Here is a 24527-nt window from a genome sequence, read left to right as displayed (position 1 = left end):
CAGCTCTCCCCTACCAGTTGGCTGATGGCTATCTGCAACTGCAGGGAGATGCAGGGGGGCCTCCAAGAGGGTGTGACTGCAGAGAGGAGATAAGGAAAATGCACTGACCGCAAACTGAAGGGAGATGGATCTCCCTGGGGTTTTCATTTGGATGGATCTCCAGATAGGGGCAGGTAGGGAAGTGGAAAGAGCTATTAGAAACCAGGTGATAAAGCATAAAGAAATTATAATAAAATGAGCCATTCTCCGCTCATCTTCAAGGAATGACGACTTATAAAACGGGTTCATTGTAAATGAACTTGTTTCTTTTATTCACTATAGCAAAGAAAACATGAAACTACTCTTTAGCTAAGGAAAAAGAAAAAAACCCCACAAACATTAATTTTGAAACCCAATCCAGAGAGAGAGAGTGAAGACACAGGGATAGTGCCTTTAAAAAAGGAATATTGGGCACATGGTGTTTAATAAACGTGGGGGATTTTAACAAATCCTGCTGTGAAAAAATATTTTCCTCATTACCCAGAAGACAAAGAAAAACTGCGAGTGTTGACAACATGGTATTGAAAAGCCACCCCTACCCAATTTGTTATCCTGTTATCCACAAATATGTGTGTGTGTGTGTGTGTGTGTGTGTACACACACATATATTCTTTTTAATTTACTCTAAGCCAGCGTGTTGGCTAATAGTATCTTACTTTTATGTCATTATCTCTCTACCATCCACACAAGTCATAGCTGGGGATTTCAACTCGCACTGAAGCTATGCTAAGATTCCAGATCTCAGTGGTGTTGGCATGCGTGCTGGTCTCTTCAGTCATAGAGAAGACAATATCCCAGGGAGACTGGAATTAGTCCTATTTTGCACCATTCAAGCCAAAATGCTGCTTATCAAGAAGCAAATAATTGCTAGCTAATGGCTATGGGGGGAAAAAAACAACCCTGCATTTCAATCTAAGCATCTTTTGGCACATGACAATAAATAAGGCTGAGGAAAGCGCAAACAGAAAGCCGGGACAGTTTCTGGAGGAGGTCAAACAGCAAACATTAAAAAGGCAAGTTACCTCATCTGACTGGGAGGGACTGATTCTGGGCATTGGCGAGACTTGTGGAGTTTTCAACTGTGTGTTGTTGCTATCTGGCATGAGCTCTCGGTGGACCGTTTGGATATGGTTCTGAAGTTCACTTTCAGACTCAAACTTAACGTTGCAGCTGGAGCAGCGAGTCTTCAGTCCCCCTGCCTTGCCTTTACCCTCGATGGCACTCAGACTCTCGTTCTGGCCCAAGCCTGGTCTGTTAGTGCCGGGAGGAATGTTGACGCCGGGGCTGCCGCTCTTACTGAGATTCACGCAGCCAGCACACAGACCATATGGCAGGCCATTGATGTCAAGCTTCACCAGATCTTGCTTGGAACGGAACTCTTTGAGGCAAGATGCGCACTTGTACAGTTTCTGGACATGCTGGCCACGCCCTGTGGTCTGGACAGCGGACCCATTCCCTGTCTTTTGCATGTGGAATGTCCCATGGATTTTGAGTTCTAAGGTGGAGGTCACCGTCTGCATGCAGACCACGCAGCGAAATCCTGTCAGGGAATTCCGCAAGTCAGGATGCATTTGGCAGTGCTCTAAAAACTCCTCCTCACTCTGGAGAGGCATCTTGCAAATCCGGCAGTTTCCAGTATCGAGACTCTTACTGTGCGTGACTTTGTGTTCAGTAAGAGTTAAAAGGGAGGGAAACCGCTCTCCACAAATAGGGCACATGTAGTGTTTGACAGGGCCCAGGTGTGTCTGCATATGTTCACGGAGGCCATTTTCAGAGAAGAAGGTTCGAGAGCACACGTTACACTTGTAATTCCCTTTAATGAGCTCGGCTTTCTTCTTCACGATGGCACTCTCTCCGGGTCTGATGTTGTGATCTCGGAGCTGATGGTTCTGCAGCAGCGTTTCCATAGTGTAGGCTGCCCCACAGATGTCACACCCGTACATAGGCTCTGAAGTGTCCACATCCTCTTCGCTCCCGTCGTGACTATTGTGCGACTCCTGACTGTTGGTCAGCAAGGTCTGCAGCTCCACCTCCTCCTTCTGCACCTGCTCGGAAGCCCCATTTGTTCCACAGTTCGGAGTCTTGGTTTCAAACACACAATGCTTTTCCCGCAAGTGTTTCTCCAGCAAAATGATCGCGTGGAAGGCTTTGCTGCAGAACTTGCAGTTGTACTTCTTACTGTGGGTGGTGATGTGGCACTGGAGCTCCACCTCCGTGCCGAAAGACTCACCACAGAAAATGCACTTGTGTACTTTCCCTTGATTTTCCAGGTGGTTGTGTTTCACGTGGAGCTGCAAGTCGGTCTCATTGCGGAAGTCCCAGTTGCAAGAGGTGCACCTGTAGACTTTCTTTTCATTGCTGTGTTTCACAGCCAAGTGGAGTTGAATGGAGACTTTGGAGTCAAAAACCTCTTGGCAGAGGGTGCAGCGGAAGAAAACAAAGGTATGCATGTCCAACAGGTGTTTCTGAAGGTCATCCACTGATGTGAACTGCTTATCACAACTCTCGCAGATGTAATACGTTGAGGTGATCATAAAATGAATGGTAACATGCTTCAGCAAGGATTCCTGGTTGGGGAATTCCTTGTTGCACTGAGGACAGGTCAGTTTCGGAAGCACAGTGTCGAGATGAGTTTTGAGGTGAGTCTGAAAGCTGTCTAGGGACGTGTACTTAGCACCACACTGGTTACAGATATACTCTCCTGCCGGACGCGCAGGTGCACCGCCCACTGCCTGCATCATCTTAAGAGATGTCTGCTCTATGGCCACAGGAGATAGGGGGCTCAAGGCCCTGGATTTCTTCCCATTGTGAATATAATTCAGGGCCAAGGGAATGTTTTTATGATTCTCTTTGATATGTTTATTCAGTTTAAGAACGCTGTTGAATATTGGAGAATTCGTACAATAGGAACAAGAATAAACTTCTACTACGGGTTCTTTTGGAGTCCCAAGCACTGGAGACCCAAATCGGGAGCCACTGAGGTCACAATGGACCTGCCTTATATGCTCTTCGAGGGAAGAGTCTGTGAGAAACCCCATGTAGCAATGGGGACAAAAGAATGCATTGCTATCCTTCGCCGCCGGGTTCGCAAATCCGTGAGAACATCGGATGTGTTCCTGGAGAGTGTTGAGGTCGTTGACAACTTCGGAGCAGAAGTTGCACTGGTAGACTATGGCAGGCATGGCAGAAACAATCAGACCTGGATCCTGAGCTTCATGCACTTGCTTTAGATGTTCATTTAGGTTATAGAGTGAGGGCAATACCTCCAAGCAATACTGACAAATATGGGCCTGTTCTGGCTTATCTAAATGCATAGTTTTCAAGTGAATCTGCAGAACTGCTAGACTCGAAAATAGCTGCTTGTTGCAGTAAATACAGCTGTAGGTAACTTTTGCTTGTTTACTTGAGGCAACAGTCATGTCAGGGGTTTGCTGAGCAGCCCGCTTCCTCCCTCGACTCTTTGGGATTGGCGGGGCAGCTTCCACCATTGTTGAGCTGTCCACTGAGAGGTTGGAATCCGGAGTCGTGCTGGACACGGAGGTGTAGCCCACCGTGACCAGGGAAGGGCTGTTGCTGTGATTGCACGACTCTGGTTGCTGGTGACTATCCATGTGGCTGTACAGTTCCTCCACCGTATGGAAACTCTCAGAACAAATGCTACAAGAGTTCTTCTTCTCCCCACCGTGCATCTGCTCCATGTGGTTCATGAGGGAGGTCTCCTCTACAAAAAGCTCATGGCAGTAGACACACTGGAGGGCCGCTCGGTCCTCATTTGGGGAGCATTCGGGGTGGCACTCCGCAATGTGCTTCTGGAGGTCTTCCGGGAAGTCAAAGCCTTCCTCGCACTGACTGCACTTCTGAGTGTCCTTCATCTTCCAGTCCTCCATCCTGGAACCGGACTGAGAACCGTCCTTGTTCCTCTCGTGAACCTGCATGTGTCCGTGTAAGGAACTAGAGGACAGGAACCCACGGCGACAAATGGCACATTTATATGGCTTGTTGGACGTGTGAGTCTTTAAGTGAATCTTCAAGTGATCACTTCTGGAGAACGCAGCATCACATTCGCTGCAGTGGTACTTCTTGTCCCCCGTGTGGAGTTTGATATGGCGATCTCGGCTCCGCTTGTGTTTGAACAGCCGACTGCAGTAGGTGCATTTGAAAGGCAGTTTGTCGCTGTGGCTCTGCTCATGGTGCTTCAGGTAGCTGAGGCGGCTAAATGACTTGTCACAGAACTGGCATGGATACGGGAGTCCAGGGCCACCTTCTTCCTCTCCAAAATCACAACCTTCTCCATGGCTCGGGGAAGTCTGGTCCTTGCTAGAAGGTGAGGAAGCCGGCCAGGAGCAAGTGGGATCGTCTTCCACATCTACTCCATCTGCAACGAGAAGAGGGCAGACAGTCGACTTTACCAGCTAAGAATTCAAGAACGAGTTCATCGGACCATTTCCACAAGTACCCCCAGTTGGACCACCCATACAGAAAAAAAAAAAAAAATGAAGGAGAGAATATTTGAGTGCAACACTTTCCAACCTGAGCCCAAAGCTTTTATTCTACATTTACTTTGTACTGGGTTGTAAAATGTAAGAAATCAAATAGTTCTATGTCTAAATTACCCTTTTATTACTTTTTATCATTCTTCCTTAGAAGCCAGGTATATATTACACATTGACAATTTTATTAAAATGCAGATTTTAATATATTTAATGTTTCTTTTGTATTCATTCTAAAATGATTTGCATATTCTGTGAGCATCTGAAGAACCAAATGAAAAAAGGAAATATTACAGGAATGATTTAAAATTAATGCAGTCAACCCAGATGTCTAACATTTAATAAAAAATTCCCTCTGCATTTTGCTCATTTTTATATAAAAAGGAAATTCTGAAGACCAAAATCTTTTATGGGGTTCTTATTGATACAGACCTTATTGCTTTCTGCAAAAAAATATTAAAAAGTAAGCACATGAAAGAAGACAGAAAACACAATAATAATTATGGCTTGTGTAATGAAAGACAACCAGGATTTCTTCAATAACTGAAAGATTCGAATACCATAGGCCAGAAAATGGATTATTAAATGTTAGAAGGGTACTGCTAGATATTACATGTAACTAGGATCAGCCAGGATCAAGAAAAAAATGAGAGTTTCACAAGGGCCAGATTGTAATCGTGTATTTTGTTTGGAAAGTTCAAAAGGTGGCCCACCATTTCTTCCTTTTGCAAAAGCTTCAGCAGCATGAACTTCCTTAGCCAAACAGGACCTGCACTTTGAGGTGGGCAGAGACAAAGCAACTTGTGAAAAACTGGAAACAGGAAAAGTGATAAATGATTATGGTAAATGCTGAAAGATTTATGAGTAACAAAGAAAAGACAAACAAGACTGAAAGCCAGATATAACCTTAGCAAGTTATCCATAAAGTAACACTACCTTGTATTAGGTGGGGTTTTAACTACATTCTTATCAAATGTGCACTCTTACTTCTGTTGCTTTCTTAACATCCAAGCAGAAAATAAGATCTGACAAATCGGTTGCTTTTTTGCTTTTCAAAACAATCTATCATTCAAGATCAGAAGAAACTGTAAAAGCGTTTCACTCTCCAAAAGAGCAAGGGTTTCCATAAACGCAGACAAGTAAAAGGCCATGGAGCAGATCTAGTGGGGACAGTGATTGTGTTAGAATAACAGGTTCAATTAGAATATTATTAGGATAGTCTAAGAATATTCAAATAGAATATGATCAAATAAGTGTTTAAATTCTTCAAAGCTAAAAAGTTCACTAGCAAGCTATATTATCAACATAAAAGTAGAAACTGGCGAGCATTATGTAAACAAATTCCACGTCTGCTTTCTTTAAGTTAACAAGATTTTACTAGATTATCAACCTCTTGCTTATCCACAGGAAACAGATGAGGATCATTCCTTTCCTGCATCTAGAAACTGATGACAACACCATCTCACTATCAATGCCAGATGGCAACCATCTAACTCTGAGAAAACAACCAAACACCATTATTGGATCCCTGCCCACTGCAACAAAGCTTTGCAACACAAGTTGAAAACCGCATGATTTTGCAGCCTCATTTATATGAGTCTATAACCCAACATGTTTCCAGCATAAGAGAGGGTCTGATAATTGTGGGTGTGATTTAAATTTAAAAGTGAATTATAAAGGACATATGCAGATGAACTCACCACCCAACATACAGAAAAACAATTTAAAAAATTTAATTAAAAAAAAAACCACTCAATGATTTTAGCTTTCCCCTTAAAAAACCGTAAATCAATTAAAGTTGGTGTCCCTAAAATAAACCAAATTTTTGTAATATTTCCCCTCACTGAAAAAAAAAAAAATTATTACATACTAAATTTGCTCAACATTCTAGGTAAAAATCTACCACATTTCACATTTATCTTCTGGGCTTACATCCAGTTGTTTTACTTAAAAATATTTTCAAACACATCATCTCATTTGTACAGTTGGAGAAGACAGTGAATCAGAATTTGTCATGCATCTAGACTGGAAGAAAATAACTATTGAGCCTGAAAATTTAGCAAGTGAATTTATTATTAAATTGAAGATTGTGTCCAGGCATGATATATCATTATACAAATGCACAAAGAATTATAGAGCAATAGACCGTTATAAATAGTGTGCAATCCTGACACCACGCTTAAATCAGCCTCTTGTCAATGGGCCACGCCTGACTATACCTATTACATAACTGTTCTCTTCAGCTTGTAAATTTCAACTACATGTCAAGTGAGCTGAGGGTTAGGATCAAGTTTTTACTCAAAGCAGGATTGAAGTAAGCTGGAAACCTTTCCTCTCTCCCCTGTCCCTGTTACTTTGCCTTGGGGAATAAAACAGGAGTGATAATCACAGATGATATGTCTTTGTAACTGAAATACATGGACATCGCCTACAGAATTCATAAGGCTTAGGCTGGAGAATGGAGTACTTTGAGCAGAAGTGAAAAGTTTCAACAGGGAATGCTATTTTTAGAAAAATAAATAAAGGTGTCATGAAAGGCTGATTTCTGTTTTAAAATACAAATTGTGAAAAACTCATTTGCTAGTACTATAAATGGATCTATTCTCCCAGGAGTACACAAGGAAATCACTGACAAAATTCCCAGGAGAGTTGGTTCATGCTCTAATGGTATCAGATACTCCCAAGACTTTTGTGGTGGTGGTGGTGGTATTGCCAACATTCTCTGAGGTCTACACCAGTCTTTGATTTGTTCCCATTAACTTAAGCTTTTTAGCAGTCACAACGCAAACTCTGTTTAAATGACTAATAGAGATTTAAACAATTTCAAGTTCTTTTTTCATATAGAGGAAATTATGGAGGATTCTTTTAACTCTGGTTTCTGAATCAACTTGAACTTTTTTTCCCTTTGGCACTCACTAAGTGCTACTTACAGGAATGTCTTTCTGTGTTATGGCAAGTTTTCTGCATTTCAATGTGAAGTACTTAACATGTCCATGTTAAATTTAAATTTTTGGAATCAGTCACTTCACACTAGCTGACTCTCAGAGAACTGTAGCTCTTACAGCCGGAATAAAAAAAAATAAAAAATAAAAAAACTTTGCTGGAAACCAGCTCCGTGGCCTGAAAGTCTATTTAAAGATGCAAATGTGTGTGTATAGTTAGTGCAGATGTTTTTCTACAGCAACTGGACTTGCTGAGTTTCACCATTTCCATAAAGCACATTAAAACAAGTGTGTGAACACTCCGAGATGAAAGTCTCAAACACTCCTGAGACTTTCAGTGGAAAGTAGAGCCGCCTGACTTTTCTCCAAGCAGACAGGAATGCCCATGATTCAGCAGCCTGAGTAAATAAAAGAGGTCCTTATTTCCTAATTTCGCTGGCTGGCCACACTGCAGCAGCGTCTGTGCTCCTGCCAAAGGGGATGCAGAACTGGAACTACACCCAGCCACTGAAGGCCTGTCTTTGTTAGCCAGCCAGGCTTTCCCGACCATCTTCTGGCAACAAAACTGCCATATCCTGCAAGGAAGACCTCCATCTCAGGCTTGATGCTTCTCTGGTCTGTCTAAAAGGACGAAACAACAGCTTTAGCCGGGTCTGGGTTGCAGGAGGACAGCTGGAAACTCAGTTAGCGGCACAGCAACACCTGTTAGGTCATATTTACGGGGGAAGTGCTCCCTAACAGAAAAGTGAAGTCATACTAGAAGGAGGTATTGCACAGAAGAAAAAAAAAAAACCCATCAGAGCACAGAGTACCTTTGTGACGTGAGCCATCAGCCCCTCATGTGCCAACCTGGGGAGGAGATAGCAAAAACTGGATGTGATTTTATCCCTGCTGTTTGGGATAGACAGACACGCACATACCAGGAAGAGCTGTGTGGTCGCCAAATAGGGACCTAGAGGTATTAGTTTACAGCCAGCCATTGGGGAAGCGAAACACTGAGCGTCCCAGCCATTCTTCAATGTTCGACTCTCATTAAAGTAGCCAATAAAAAAAAGAAGATGGGCAATGTATTGGATGATTCGAATACTTATTTTGTATCAGTAGGCACATCTTAGAGTAAGGTACATTCTTCTTGAGGGCAGGGACTAAGCCTTTTGGAACGTTGCCTCAAACAGTATAAGCAACCTGAAATTATTAAGGAAAAAGTCAAGCAACAAGGTAGACTGAGTCACTGTATGTTAAAGAAATTATCTGAATCTCTGAAGTTATGGAAACTTCTGATACTTTTAGTTCTTCATAGGACTGGGCCACGAGAAACAGGCTGACTGATATCCTTTTGCTACCTGAGCTCACTCATTGTAACAGCAGAGCACTCTCTAAACTGCCCTTCCGGGACTCAGTATCATGTGTGCAAGTGTCACACAGCAAGGTTTCCTTAACAGGGGCAGGATTTACATCAATGGTTACTTTTCAAGTGAGAAAAAGCAGCACAGTTACTGACAGGTCTGGTACCTCTGTTTTCAGGAGTGCAATGAGTCAGAATGAAAAGGAAAAGTCAAGAGTCTGGAGTTTTTTCTCTAGCTTCCTAACTGACTTAGAGGGTGTCCTGGCCGAGTTGTTTAATCTGCCCCTACCTAGGTATTTCACCTGCAGTATGAAGGTAATAATTCTCGCTACTTACCCTCTGGGGTGTTACAAAGATTAGTGAATATTTCTAGGGCACCTGTCATTGCTGGAAGAAAAGCTGCATCTATAAACAAAAAGATTCATATGTGTTGCATGTATTTTTTCTACATATAAGTTCTATGTATATAGTATAAACATATTTTAATATTTTCTCTCCTTTAATGGAACCACTAGAATATGAGCTTTAAGGATTGGCCCAGTGGAAATCTAGAGTGCCTTAAGCATTCACAATTGTATACACAGCCATCAAAAATATAAAATATAAATAGTTATCTAAAAATTAATGGGCCATAAATCCATGCTACGTTCTAAGTATCAAATTATCATACATAAGATATAATCTTGGGTCTTTACAGACAGATAACCTTGAAACAAGTATTTTGCTATGCAATTCTGAAACCAAGTACATAATTCTGAAATCACCTCTCTTCTTAAAACACCAGCAGTATAATCATTGCATTATTTAACGTCAAAATAAGTTCATTTATTTTGATTGATTCTTTTAAGTATGGAAGAATCGATTAAAACATATGACCAAAGCAGATTTCCAGGTTATTTCCTCCACTGGCTAAATATGACTATTTCTGTCAGCAGGCTATAAGAGTATTTCTGAACTTTCATACTAAATAAAGTTCAGAGAACTTTTTTCATTCTTTAACTACCTGAACCACCTTCAACTGAGAATCCTGAGGGAAACAAACAGGTGTGCATACATGCTAAAAGAAGTTAGGCACTACTCAAAGAGAACAATGTTTTGAAATGTGTGTTTATCAGACACAGGTAACAGGGATATTTGTCATGTTAACTCAGTGCCATCACAGTAACAATTTCACATCATCATATTTAAAATCATCTAACCGAATTACAAAATATATTTTTAAAGCAATGGTTTAAACTGCTAAAGGATATGGTCATTCTAAATAAACCATCATGCATTATTACACAATTGCTTCCTTTCGTGCTCAATAGAAATGTCAACAGTTTTAGAAAAGTTGCAACTTTAATAACTATCATACTTTTTTTTTTTAATAGCCCCACATTAAACTCATTCCTTTGTCATATAACTTATTTAACTACTTGAAAATGAGTACTCTTTACTGGGTGTTCAAAAGAGAAATGTAAACTTTAAAATTATTTATAATTCACAGATGCTTTTAAATTGTGTAATATTCCAAATCGTTCTGGAAGGAGCAATTCAATGCATTAAAAGTTAGGTTATGAGGAAAAAGGGTGGTCACCCACTAATGACAGCAGCTGTGAGGAACAGGAATTGGTGGTACACATTTTCTTAACAATCTTAAGATGAATTCCAGATATCTGAGTTCAGAGGTAGTTTTTTTTCCCTTCAATGCTCCCTAATAAAAAGGAGCCTCACTTTCCCAACAATCCTTTAACGCTTTGGAGGAGCCAACAGAAGAGATAAGAAGTTATCACCCCCTCCCTTGCCCTCCTTAGGTGATCCCGCTCTTTATATCCAGGCTGTCTCTTTCACCAGACACATTTCTATTATGTGTACAGAGAGGAGTACAAATGTTTTGCTTGCTGTTGCTTAAAGTTCATTTGAACAGACGGAGCTCAATGAATTCCATCTTCCGCAGCCAAATTAAACAGAAAACAGTGCATTCTTAAGCAGTTCTCACTTAACTCCACCTCTCAAATCAGAGGAAAAAGCTGACGTGAAACTAGTTAAAGAACAGTCGTCGTCTCACTCCCGGAAATCGAGACATTGGGTTTCTGAAGCCAGACAGAAGGAAAAATGGTTCCCAATTATGTGGGGGGTGAGAACTGCTTTACTTTTTCTATCTTTTGGCTCATTTAAAAATATATATAACTAATGATAAGCACCAACCTCTTGGCGTTCAATAATTGGCAATCTTGTATTACACATCTGTTTCAAGTGCTGTGACTGTGAGCATGCTACATTATTTAACATGTTTATCTTTCCTTTAATAATGGCAGACACCAACAGAGCGAATTTCCCGAATCTGTTTTCTTTTTATCTGTATTATTTTGAGTTAGAAGACAGTTATTTGTGTCTTGTAAAGCACTTCATACCACAAAGAATTTGAAGTAGTTCTTTACTGCTTAATTGTTCGTTTGTTTACATAAGCAATGTTTATTAAATAGCATCTACTACGTATGTATTTAGGTCTGATATTGGCCAATGAGCTCTAGAAATTACTTTTTTCTTCTTTTAAGTTTCAGCTTCCTTACCTATAATATCAGAAAACTTCCAGTCTGCCTCATAGTTAATATTATACGAATCAAACTTGACATTGCATGAAAGCACTTTCTGAATTGCTAAGATAGAAAAACGTACTAAATCATTACTACTACTGTGAAAGCCCTAGTCACCCTTAGGTTCTTACTGATAAATATGAAAACAGTACAAAGGAATAAAAACTATGATTTAGTTGTTGCTTTATTCATATTGAGATTCTAGTAATTTTGAATGACTTAAGGGAGATTTTGTTTAAAAATAAAAAAATAAACACACAAAAGTGTCAAAAAAAAACTACAAAAAAAACTTCTGAATGCTATTTTAGTTATCTTGAAAACCAATATACAGTAGCTCATTCCTTACTAGCTGTACACACTGGCAAGTTGTGATCAATTCATTAGTGGAGTAAAATCCCCACATTGGAATGGCCTGCATTCAAAATGTTGAAGCCACCTTCCACAGTTCTGACACCAGCCCTATAACTCACTCTTTTACTTAATAGAAATTTCTTGAGGCAAATTATGTTTTGCTTCGAAATCCTTTGCACTAGCATGAAATGTACCTATTAAGCTTTGAAGAAATCCACACCTTTTGAAAAATACTCAGCAAATTTCTCATGCCAACCATGTTAATCATTAATTTTAAATTAACCTCTTCACTGGGGGAGCATGAGGTAAAGGGATTCTCCCACTAAGAAAACAAGTTTGAAAATGGCTTCACTCGTGAATGATGGATCTCAGAAAGTTCATTCCACCAGGTTAATGGTTTTTTAAAGAACTGCCATAACCCACTAAATTTTCAAACAAAGCGATCGAATTCTATTTCAAAGAGAAATCTGGTCTAGCAGAATGTTTTGTCATACAAAACTACATTTTGCTGCATATTTTTCTAACATGTAGGCTTTGGTCCAAGGCTGGTAAACTTTCAGTCACAAGGAATTTTAACAGTCCTGAAGTGGTGTTCACTCAAGCTGAATCTTACCTGTATTATATCCATGGCAGCACTAAAGTTAACATGAATTTTCGGCAGTTTAAAAAGGCCACACTGTATACTTCACTGCAGATAAAGCCATTGGAGAATACAAAAGTGTTGAAAGGCTAAAATTTAATTAATGACCAATTAGCACCCCCTGTGGGTTCATTGTGCAGTAAAGTGATAAATACAGTGTGCTAATATAGAAAAAGCTGTTACAAAGATTGGGGGGAGGGGAAATATTACCACAATTATCCGTTTGGTATTATAATAGAATGCACCTCAATGTTCTTGATTTTGATGTTCATGTGTCCAAAATATAACAAGAACCCTTGTGGTCTAGAACAAATAATCACTTTTTTTTTTTTAAAGGCACAGGTTTTGACTCATACAGGTTGTCAGGTTGGCACATAAAAGCCAGTCAGGTAGCTAGTGAGTGCACCTAGCCAACCACCCAGCAACTGCAACTCAAATATATAGTTTGTGCTGCCTACTCCTCAGTCAGTGTTTATGCATATAATGGGGAAGTTATATGCTATAGGTGGTATTAAAAATTGGGGGATACTGAATAATCTTGAGACTTTGTGCATCTGAAGAGATCTACAGAAGGACAAATCACCAAATGCATCCTCACATTATAGAATTTTTATAGTGTTTCAACAGAATCAGTAATGTTCACAATAACCCTCAGTAAAACTAAAATTGAAAAGTGAGATTGGATCACAAATAACCCAAATGATATAAGGAGTCCTATATTTTAAATTAGATAATGTTTGAAAAAGTACTGTATAAACTACAAAGGACAAAATTATTCTTTTAAAATAACTCTAACAAGAGCATGATGAAATATTTCTATACAGATCATATTATGTCGATACCCCATTCACAGTTTTTTTCTCCCTCATTTACCTAATTAGGCAAATTTTGGTAGAGGAAATACTGAAAATTAGGCTGATTATCAATTTATTGAATTTTCCAGGTACTTTATTCTCTCTTTATTTTTTTATTTCTCACTTTCTTTTCAGTTTTTCTTTTACCTAGAATCTCTACCTTAGAATCAATATAAAAATAAAATCCAAATAATTTTTCTTTCTTGTTAACAGTCCTGGTAATTTATTTATGGGAACCAGTACCAGTCAAAATTGTGGTATAGGATGTGTGTGCATGTATGTTTTTATATAGAGTTGACTGAATGTTCAGAATAGACAAAATGACTTATGCAAAAGGAATTTTTGCACTATTTTTGCTATTTCTCATTACAAAAGTGTTAATCATAGTAATTTGCCATTTAATATGAGTAAATGCACAATCATGTCTTAATGAAACACTTCATTACAGGAAGTGTTTATGACGCTATTTTTTTACTGATTAATATATATTATATATAATTATACAGTTTTTATTAAATTATATATTTTTATAATATATAACTGAGATGAAGTATCTTGCCAAATATCCCCAAAGTCAAGCCTCAGAAACCCCATGATACCTCCAAGTAATAATACTTCATTTTGCCTACATCTGAGATAATTTTAACACAACAAACCAATGTACCAGGGATGCCAAAAAAATGTACACATATTTTAAGAGATGTTAACACTTTGGTCAACGTTACTCAAGCAGTAGTTCATAAGAAGTGTCTGGACATTGATGGTAACCACTTTGAGCACCTCTTGTAATTGCAGAAGTCAAATGTGACTTGTATTCATCTTTTGTTATCGGTATATATTAATACAGTTTTTTCCTTTCTTAAAATATGTATACATTTTTGGGGGCACTCTCTGTATAAAAATGCCAAGCAGGGTGGCCACAGTAACAAGTCAGAGGTAATAAAGCTAGTTGGAGACAAACCCCATCTGCATTTGTCTCACAATGCATGTAGACACCAATCCCTCTGAAACTCAACATACAGGACAGAAATAGAGTATACTAAATTCCACTGAAAACGTAATGTGCTAATAATATAATTCAAACAAGAGTCAATTAAGAAATTCGATTATTTCTTATTCAGATAATAAGGAATTTGATATGTACCTGTTTCATCCAGATCTGAAATGTTCCAATTCTGAATAATTTTTATGGAGAAATTTGTGGCACTGTTTGTTTTTCACCTTTGAAAAGGGCAATATGGGTAGCAATACACATCTCTGCATGTCTGAAGCTTATTGTCATGACCCTTGCAAAAGCATGTTTCTAGTACTCACAGACATAAAACCTACTCGTACAGTTCTGGGATCTTGAGTGACTCAATGTTGTCTGCATGAAAGGGCTGGTTTCCAAATCTTTTCATGAAGCCCCCTGCCCCATCTGAGCTCCACTCCTTTCTCTCAAGATGACCTAAGGCTTTTTGGCATGGGTTATGCATACCTCTGGGTCTGCCTTGAGGGATCAAAGGAAAGAAAATAAGTGAATTTGACTGAAGCCTACACAGAGAAAAGAAAGTCAAGGCTGTCATTCCTAACTTTTCACATATATGAAACATAATATTTAAGATCTGTGAGAAATCTTAACCTTTAGGGAAAAAAGTGCTCATTTTACAGATGAGCACACAGGTCAATGACAATGAGGGTAACGTGTTATAATCTTGCACTAACAATAGCAGTTGATGGTAGCACTAAAACCCAAACCCAAGTTCCCAGTGGGCAGGCAAGCAGCTTGGCTTCTGTTAGTTAACTCCTGAAGTCTACCCCCCCTAACCCTCCCCGCTGAAACTCTCACCACCACCTCTAATGCCACCGGAGTCATCTAGTTTTTATGGGGAAATGAATAATCTTAAAACAGTATTTAACACTGTTCATTTTCTTTTGTTAAAGATTTCATTGTTTTTTTCTAGTATTACAAAAATATGTATATACACATATACAGAGGAAAACAAAACTACCTAACCATTCTATGAACCCATAACCCACTGTTGACAATCCATGACAGCCTATTTCTGAATTTAACTTCACTTCTGGCCACTGGCTAAACACACACACACACACACACACACACACACGAGTCCTCCAGTTCTCCTTTACAGTGGGCCTCCCTCCTTCCATCTCCTACTTCCACCCTCTCCTGGGCTGGGAGAGGGGATCAGGTCACGTTTTGGCAAATAAAAGCAGAAGAAGGTCCATCAAACTGACATTGTCATCGGCTTCACTTTCCTCATGCTCTTGCCTCCAGAGCCACATTCTCTGCCATTCGCCTCAATGAGTACAGTAAAGGCTCCTTGTCACCGTTTCCTAAGCTACCTTTCCTCAATGATTACTGCAGCTACCAGGCCTCTACACAAGACAAAAGGCTGACCCTCTGCCCCAAGCAGATGACCCAGGGAAGTGTTTCTCAGTCTAATCCACCAACCACCTGAACTGTCTGTTGAAAATGCAGACTCCTGGGTTCCACCCCAGGTTTACCGAATCTGAACTTCTGGGAATGGAGCCCAGAAATCCCCTTTTTTGGCAAGCTTCAGGGTGCTTCCCTTGCACTCCAAGTTTGAAACCCACTGTAGAATTTTTTATTTCCCCTGATTCATGTACATCCTCTGCTTAAAGCCTGCTACACGTGACGGCGCCTGGTCCATATTTGCTGCTTGTTCTGCACCAGAGCAACTTGAAGAAGGGCTTTTCTCTCCTTTATTCAAAGACTTCAATGAACCCTCGCTCTTCCAAGAGGCAGAAAGACAAAATTATCTCTTTTTCCTTCCCATTCCTTAAACTTGCCCCCTTCCACTTCGAGTAGTCAGACTCCAAGCTTCCAATCTGTTCAAAGTAATGTTCAATTAGCTCCCATAAGTTCCTTCCTCTCTGTAGAAAAGCATCATTGGCAGCTGTTTGTAAATTTCTAGAAAAAGACAGTAACCATTTTGCAGTTATAAAGTTCCAAGTACATAAAGGCTGGGTGTTACATGATTAGGATACAGAGTTGTGAGTGAACAGCTTGTTTCAAATGTGTACATAGAAAAGTCTCTCTTAAACTTTTGTTCTTAATTACTTTCAAGCTGCATTAGTTTGATGAGAAATATCAATACACTGTGAAATGCAGCTCACTCTGAACTATTTATTTCACAGAAATAAGGTTGTCATAAAACTAAATACAAAACAAATGAAGATCTGAGGTGGGGAAAGGGGAAAGGCGCTTCCGAGAATTAGTAATACTTTCTCTTTCCACTCAGGAAGGCACTGCTGGAACTCCTGATTAAATGCCTTAAGTTTGCACCTCTCTACAAACCATAGACATCGTGTTTTTTGGACCGGCTCCTGTCAGTCTCCTGCCACTTCCTGGGTTCTGCACTTCCCTGCGGTGTGCCATACAGTAAATTAAGCCTTCTGCTGTCAGAACTGGAAATGGGAGGGGAGTAGAAAAGTGGCTTGATGGCAAATGATTTTTATTGGCTTCATTTACATCCTGTTTAAGGTCTTCAGAGTAGCTCAAGGTGTCTTATCTCTGGCTACCAGGGGGCATTTTGCAGTCAAAGCAGTTAACATACTTTCTCTCCCCCTCTCCTCCTATCCCTTTCCCTCAAGCTCTCTTTTCTTCAAGCCATCTTATCTTATCACACACATCTCTTCAAGCTGAGGAGAACCCACACTTATCAGAAGCAGTGCACTCTATTGTCATTCCGGGCTCTCAGAGACAAACGAAAGTTTAAGTCAAAAGAAAATCAGTTAACCTCTCAGTTTAGAAATACCCAGGACTGTCTCACTTTTATTACTGCTAAATGGTACGAGAAGTTTGCCTCTGTAATTTACAGGCACACAGGACATCTACCCTATAAGATTAAGAAGACTAGGTACAAAGTTGCTGGTACGAAATTGCATAATGGCCTTAAATAATGCAGCTGCACACTTTCCTTTACCAGAGCTCTTATGTTCAGCCTACTTTCCCCCCACACAGGTCATTTATCCACGATATGACAGGAGGAAGAAGCTCCAATAAGCTACTAGAAAAAAAAGACAGTGGGGGCAAGTGGGGGACAGTAGTCAAGAGAGAAGGGACTTCTCTCCAGATGTACCTGAATGCTAAACTGTGAGGTCAACAAAAACAGTAGATGGCTATTAGAAACATATGCAGCATACATCTTCTCTAATAGTACTACACACCATTATTCAAATCTATTAAAGAATCAGTCTGCCCGGGATCACAAGTACTGAGGAGCTTCATGCTTCTGTTACAAACTTTGTAACAATAGCCCGTAACCTGGGTTGGAATGGTCCAGGTGCTTTTAAAAATACTGGGTCCTTATCCCAATCCGACGCTCCATGGGTCAGGGCCCCAGCGGAGTGCAGTCAAGGTTGACAACCACTGCCCTAGACTCTCACGAGTCAATCTGAGAAAACCCACTGAAGACGGTCTAAAAGCCAGACTCCACAAAGACAAACTGTTTGATTATCTGGGCTCACCTACCCCATGACAGGCAAGCCAGCACCGGGGCCCGTTTTCTATAGTACTTTGTGTCAAATGCAATCAGCCAGATTTTTTTTTCTAAGTTACAGCAAGCAATAGTGAACACTCCAATCACTCACCATTATCACATGTGAAAGAGCAATATGTGAACAGTTATTAGGCGTCTCATCTGTGTGTTTTATATTCCTTTTAAAAATTCTCATTCCTCTTCTGCATACCCCAGCACCCCACGGGCTCCTTTATATTAGTGATAACCCCATCCTTTCACCTGCAGTGAAGGTTCTCTTAATTGTCCATTATCTTAGTGTGTCAGCACAAAGGAGCAGGGATGGAATCCTCGTCCAAACGGTTTCACCTCCCTCTCCTGAGAGTGATGCCCTTGTCAAGGCATTAAAGACACAGAAAACCTGCCACTTATCAGAATTGTATTTGAATCGAACCACTGTCCTTGAAAACTGTAGGCAGGAGATGGTATCACACTGCATCACATTGCCAGCTCCAGTTCCACAGTGGCTGGAACAATCTGAAAAGATACTAGCCGAACTTTGTCATGCATTCCTCATAAAAGAATTACAGGTAGCAATGAATACATGCTCCCTGATTTTTTTTTTTTAAGGGTTAAAGACAGAGAAATGTATGGGTCAGATTCTTCATGAATGCAAAGTTCCAAGCCCTAGGACACTTGAATGTAAACTCACTGAGGAACCAAACCATGAAACTCTTCTAATAACTCCACACCTCCAATTGTCAGCAAACATAAGTCTATTAAAATCAAACAAACAAACAAACAAAAATACTTATATTGTTATAACGAGGGGAGGAATGAGCACATTTTAGTGATCTTACGGACAGATTCAGAAACGAAATTCTAAAGAGCATCTAAAAACAAAAAGGAAAGAAACAAATGTACTATTTACAAGTACTCAGGTCACTTGGTGTGACTTCCACATCTCTCTATTTCCTTGCCACTTTCTGTACTTCTTTTTTCCTCAATTCGAACCCACACTGCCTCAGAAAGAAGGAATTTATGCGTGCTTTTAACAAGTAAACAAGTGTACAAATTAATTCAGAGAGCAGTAATTTTGAAAATTTTCTATGTTTAATGTGCACTGCAGTTAAACTACTTTTTCTGTACAAATTAATTTACTGCATCAGTGATCGATGTTTATGTTTAGGCAATTTTATTTCTCAGTATGGTAAAATTAGACCTAATAGTTGCAACCTGTTATGTCCAATCTGTCACTGAAATTCAAATTGCCTTTTTCCTATTATTCAAGGAGCAATTTGGAGGAATTAAAGCCATCTAAAAACGGAAGACAAACAATTCTCTGTAAGGACTCAATAGTCTGTGTCATCAACCAAATCCACACCCCGTGATCTCTCCTAAGCAGGTTCTTTCAACATTTTTCTGAGGTTCTCAAACTTTCACATCTGGCAAGTCACACATGATGAAATTTTAGGATAAAATAAAAGTTGTATCCTAAAAATGCTCAGCTTTTAATTTAAGAGAAGCAATCAAAGATTTTGTTGTTGACTCCAAAATACCAACACCAACCTAAAATAGTAATTTATGGCTAATACATATGCCACATCCTATTTTGGGGGGCAGAGGGGTTTGCTTTATCAACAAATATATTCTTTATTTTTTTTCTTGCAAATTAAGTTTATTTCACAATTTTCTTTCTTACCCGGAAGGACTTGATGATTTCGATGCATAGGATTTAACGTTGGTAGCGATGGATCATGCTAGAATTGGGAGATTAAGACCTACCTTACAAACAATATTTGTTTTGCTCGGTTTTTCTCATTGCTGAGCTACAAGTTTGACTCTATGTAGTGGTTAATACTTGCTCTATTCTATGAATGCAAATGACATATTTAAGTGGGATGGCAGGAAGGGACAAACTGAAAACCTGGTGCAAAACCTTCAGGGGCCTGGACTGTGACAGGTAGAAGGACCTCCAAGTAAAAAGGGACCCAATCCGCTAGGACTAAACATCAAATACTCTATACCATCATTTTTGCAATACGCCCTCTGTCGATTTTTGTCTTCTTCAACAAAAGGGCCCCAAATCAATTGCTGATATAATCATCACTTGGCAAAACAAAATTTCTGAAAACGTGTTTGGTAACACTCCCTGACTGCCATCTTCTATTCCCAAATGCAGCCTTCCCAGTAGCATTTCTGTTGATTACAGAGAGACCGCACATAGATTTTGGAATGCTTCATCATGACGGGATAACCTCAGTTTTCCCGTATGTTTTCCCGTATGTTTGAGTTTCCACATTATCAGTGGAAATCTGATCATTTCTATCAAACTAACCACCTTTTTAGCTTCACAGCGGCCAATGACTGGTTTGAATTTGTTCTTGCTCTCCTGTTTGGCTGAACTAACCAAATTAAAAGACAGTCTTGCCTAAATTTAAGCCTACTTAACTGTCACATATGGCCTCAACTTAAAAGTTACTCATTAGTCTCCAAAGGATACCAACTTTTTCCCCCCAGGAAAGGGCAAAGGAGCAACCTCGGTAGCTCTCCCCTGCCACTGTCACATTCATAGAGAGCTTTCTCTCTAGATGGAGGTAATAGGACACAATTAAGAGAAGTAATTGGTTCAGAACCACATAGCAAAGCTCAGAGTCATTCTGTATCAGTAGAAGATCTGGTGTTGAAATAAATAAAATTAAATGAACATGAATATCCTTCCTTTGCCTGCTCTAACTTTTCCATTATCACTTTTTAAATTCTAAGACAAACTCATTTCCTCAGACGATTACTAAGATCATCAAGCTGATTAATAATTTCACTTCAAGGCAGGACTGATTAATGTGGATTATTCGACTGATTAATACTGTTACTATATCATATATCCAAGTGAGCTCAAAGTGTCATGTTTTCCACAAAAGATTGTTTTTTAATTATTGAAATGGGTTCTAATTAATGTTACTTGGTCTTCTTAAGTTTGGAGAACACCATACCGTAAAATTGAAGATTTATATGTCCTTTCTTGGCTGTCTCAATACCAAAGAGTTAAGAAAGAACACATGAAAACAGAACATATCGATTGATACCATTTTAGAGCTCAGGTCTATGATGACAAACTTATCATTCACCTACAGAAATTCGCTGACTTGGAAATGCCAAATTTGCAAATGAATGAACGAGCAGCACCTTCATCTTCAGACTCTCCACCAGCAGTGAGTGTCCTTACCACAGCCCACTGGGAAACTGCAGGTCTCCGTTGCTCCCAGCCCTGGTTAGTGGAGCGAATCATATCCATCCTGCCCTGCAGAGACACCTCCAGGGTATCCCGCCAGTCAATCACCCTGCCAGTCACAAGTCTTCCTGCTCTCAACCTCCCCGGAGGAGTTCTAACACCTAAGTGTGTAGGTGCACGTGTGCAGACGTACGCACGCGCGCACGCAAGCACACACACACACACACACACACACACTCTTACTCTTCTATAATGCCCCGCTTCCAAAGTTCCTGCAGTAGCCTGTGTACTTACAGCTACTCCTCCTACACCAACCCCGGCATTTCAGGAAGACTAAGCCCTCACAGACTGACATCCACAGCTTCGACTCAGCCACCCTCTGGGACAGAAGCCAGTGAAGTTCAAACTCCTGGCTTTCCCAAAAGTTCCCAGCCTCCCACGGCTACTCCCGTTCTAGAAGAGCCATGGAAGGTCTACTCCCAATCGCCCAGGAGATACAGGAGAAGGGACCAGGAGCCCCTGGGCCTGCAGTGAATCCTGGAGAAATGCGAGTCTGGCTTCCTTAATGAAGACGCAGAATTCAAATTCCCATCTCAATAATGCTTACATTTTATTCTTTCACTTGTTGTTCAGTAAAAGCAGCCTCTACCACAAACCAGAGGCATCTTTATGAGAACTGCAAAAGGCAATCGCTCCAAGAGGATAACGCCTTATAGAGGAAAAAGTATACTTTCCACTGGTTGACTACAAGCACTGCTGAATTCTGTCCCTTCACCGTGTTGCTGGGGACGCTGGAAAATTCACAAACTGTTTAACTGTATGTTGTGACCCTTTACTACAAACTTTGTAATGTTTATTTTTAAAAAAAGGATGGGCTAACCCAAGACTCATCCCCATGTAATGCACTGTTCCATTGTAAAATAGGTGATGAATTCCAAGTGAACTTATGAAATTAACTTTTGGTGGTTTTGAAAACTGCAGAAAGCAAATGAATCAACTTTGTTCTAGTGAATTTTCATTGATCTCATTTATGCAAAGTTGTTTATTCATAGTGTGTCTCTTTAGAAAGATAATTGTTTCAATTCCACTAATTTTATTGCGGATCATCAATGAATACTTTTCCTAATGCATTAACTCCTTGATGATGTAACTTTGAATGTGCTTTTTAGACTAAACTTCTTACATTCACTTTGTAGCTAGGTGGATGACAAAAAACCTGGGAGAATGTGGCTTATTTGAAGCAAAACAGTATCAATTGCTTTCTTAACTCACTCAAGTCCAGTCATTCGTACTTTCCTCCATTCATTCATCAAACATGCATTTTTCTGAGCACTGGGACAGAAAGGTATATAAAATGAGATCTCCACCCACTACTGGTTTTGGGTTAGTATGTACAGAGTTATTTTAAATGACCATATGCTTTTAAAAGGTTTCTGCTCTTTATGAAAAACATTTTAAAACAATTATTAAATAAATTTTTTGCCCAAAAGCTACTATACTTCACGCCTATTTTGTGAGTATTCATACGATATAAGGTTCCTTAGTACATAGAATATAACACCACAACCAACTATAAGGATAGATTAACTTTCTAAAATAGACAAGAATTATTCTCATGTATAGATTTATTTTTTGTTTCATCCTATTTTTTTTCTCCAGCTAATTTGTTGGTTACATTTTATATTGTGGATGTAAGTCAAGATTTATCAAAACCCCTAAATGTAGCTGCTATTGTTAAGATTATAATAATTTAGTAAAAGGTATTTAATTCCATCTTCTTTTGAAAAATTTTCAGTTACTGCTTGGGATTTATGTCATTTGCATTAGTCTTCTTGCCTCTACTCCCTACCATCTTTTAAAGGAATGGTTTGCTTTCTGGTGAATTTCCCAATCTTCTCTCTTACTAGCACGTTACCTTAGAGTGAGCTCAACATGAGCATCGACTTTCTTTCCCCACCTAAGAGAGGATTCTGTTCAATTACCATTGACGTTTTCTCTCTCCCCTTTGTCACCCCTCTTGTTCATAGTCTTGACCATAGCCTTTACTGTGGCTATGGTCACATGACCTGATTCCCTTAGCCTCCCCAGGAAGGTTTTCCATGGTGCTGCTCATTCCATGGACTCTCCTATTTGGCAATGCTCACTAATTCTGAGACTAGTTCTTCTTTCACCAAATTTCCATTGGGACAAAGATAACTTTGATGCCTACCAAACGAACTAGTGAATAAATTTTCAGGTGTTTCCTGGTGACTGCCTCAGTCTTGCTCTTCTGATTTATTCATAAACTCCTCAATGATATCCTGAGTACTTTTTTATGGGTGAGACACTATATCTGTACAGTAGATACAAAGATGACCAGGACACTGAACTATTACTTTGAATAGTTTATTGACTAATGAATGGAGGGGAGAGGAGTGGACACACATGTAAATATATCACTACAACACAGTGGAATCAGGAATGTAATAGAAGCCTCTTCAGAACTGCTGCAGGAGCTCCACGGGAGAAGCACCAACTATATCTCGGTAGAAATGTCAGTCAAAGATGTGTTGAGCTGATCCTTTAAAAATAATAATCATGACTGCCAACTTGTACTTCTTAATCCCTCAGTCTTTTTCACCCAGCCCAACCCACCTCTCATCTGGCAAACATCAATCTGGTCTCTGTATCTATCAGTTTGTTTCTGTTTGGTTTACTCAGTTATTTTGTTTTTTAGATTCCACATATAAGTGAAATAATAGGGTATTTGTATTTCTCTGTCTGACTTATTTCACTTAGCATAATATCCTCTAGGGCCATCCATGTTGTCACAAATGGCAAGATTTCATTCTTTCCTATAGCTGAGTAATATTCCACTGTATAAATGTACCACATCTCCTTTATTCATTAGTTTATCAATGGACACTTAGGTTGCTTCCATATCTTGGCTATTGTAAATAATGCTGCAGCATAGAGAACATAATTAATAATATTGTAATACCTATGTATGGTATCAGATGGGTACTAGATTTATCAGAGTGATCACTTCGTAAGTTATATAAATGTCTAATTACTATGTTGTAAACCTGAAACTAATATAACAGTTCATATCAATTGTAATTAAAAAGTTTAAAAAATTATTAAAAGTAATAATAATCAGGAGTTTTTCAGTTATAGAAAGGGGGACTGATCATTCCAGGCAGAAAGAATTGTATGTACAAAAGCAAAAATTACACGATCTGGGAACCAACACTGGTGTCAAATGCCTCGACTGAAGAACTCAGACTTGCTGTGCATTACCATCACCTGGAAGGGTGGCCCGTTAGCTCAGCTGGTTAGAGTGTGGTGGTCTTAACAACAAGGTTGCCGGTTCGATCCCCACATGGGCCACTGTGGGCTGTGCCCTCCACAACTAGATTGAAACAACTACTTGACTTGGAGCTGATGGATCCTGGAAAAACACACTTAAAAAAAAAAAATCACCTGGAGATCTTTTTAAAAATATTTATGTGTGTACCTCACTCCCAGAAATTCTTATTACCGTGTTTCCCCGAAAATAAGACCTGGCCGGACAGTCAGCTCTAATGTGTCT

The 24527-nt window shown here is 39.6% G+C and overlaps 1 protein-coding gene across 6 annotated transcripts in view; it reads right to left on the bottom strand.

Annotated features, from left to right (window-relative positions):
* The window catches only part of ZNF521 (zinc finger protein 521), a 278735-nt gene that overhangs the window by 157231 nt on the left and 96977 nt on the right, over positions 1-24527 (bottom strand). For all 6 annotated transcript variants that reach the window (XM_019741256.2, XM_019741257.2, XM_019741252.2 and 3 more), the window contains one exon: positions 1062-4414. In XM_019741256.2, coding sequence (XP_019596815.2) covers positions 1062-3974 — 2913 coding nt within the window. In that variant the 5' untranslated portion in view covers positions 3975-4414. The remainder of the gene's footprint in view (positions 1-1061; positions 4415-24527) is intronic.

This window comes from Rhinolophus sinicus, linkage group LG09 (assembly GCF_036562045.2).
Source record: "Rhinolophus sinicus isolate RSC01 linkage group LG09, ASM3656204v1, whole genome shotgun sequence".
NCBI lineage: Eukaryota > Metazoa > Chordata > Mammalia > Chiroptera > Rhinolophidae > Rhinolophus > Rhinolophus sinicus.
Note: the sequence above shows the minus strand (reverse complement) of the source record. Positions and strands in the feature narration are given on the sequence as shown.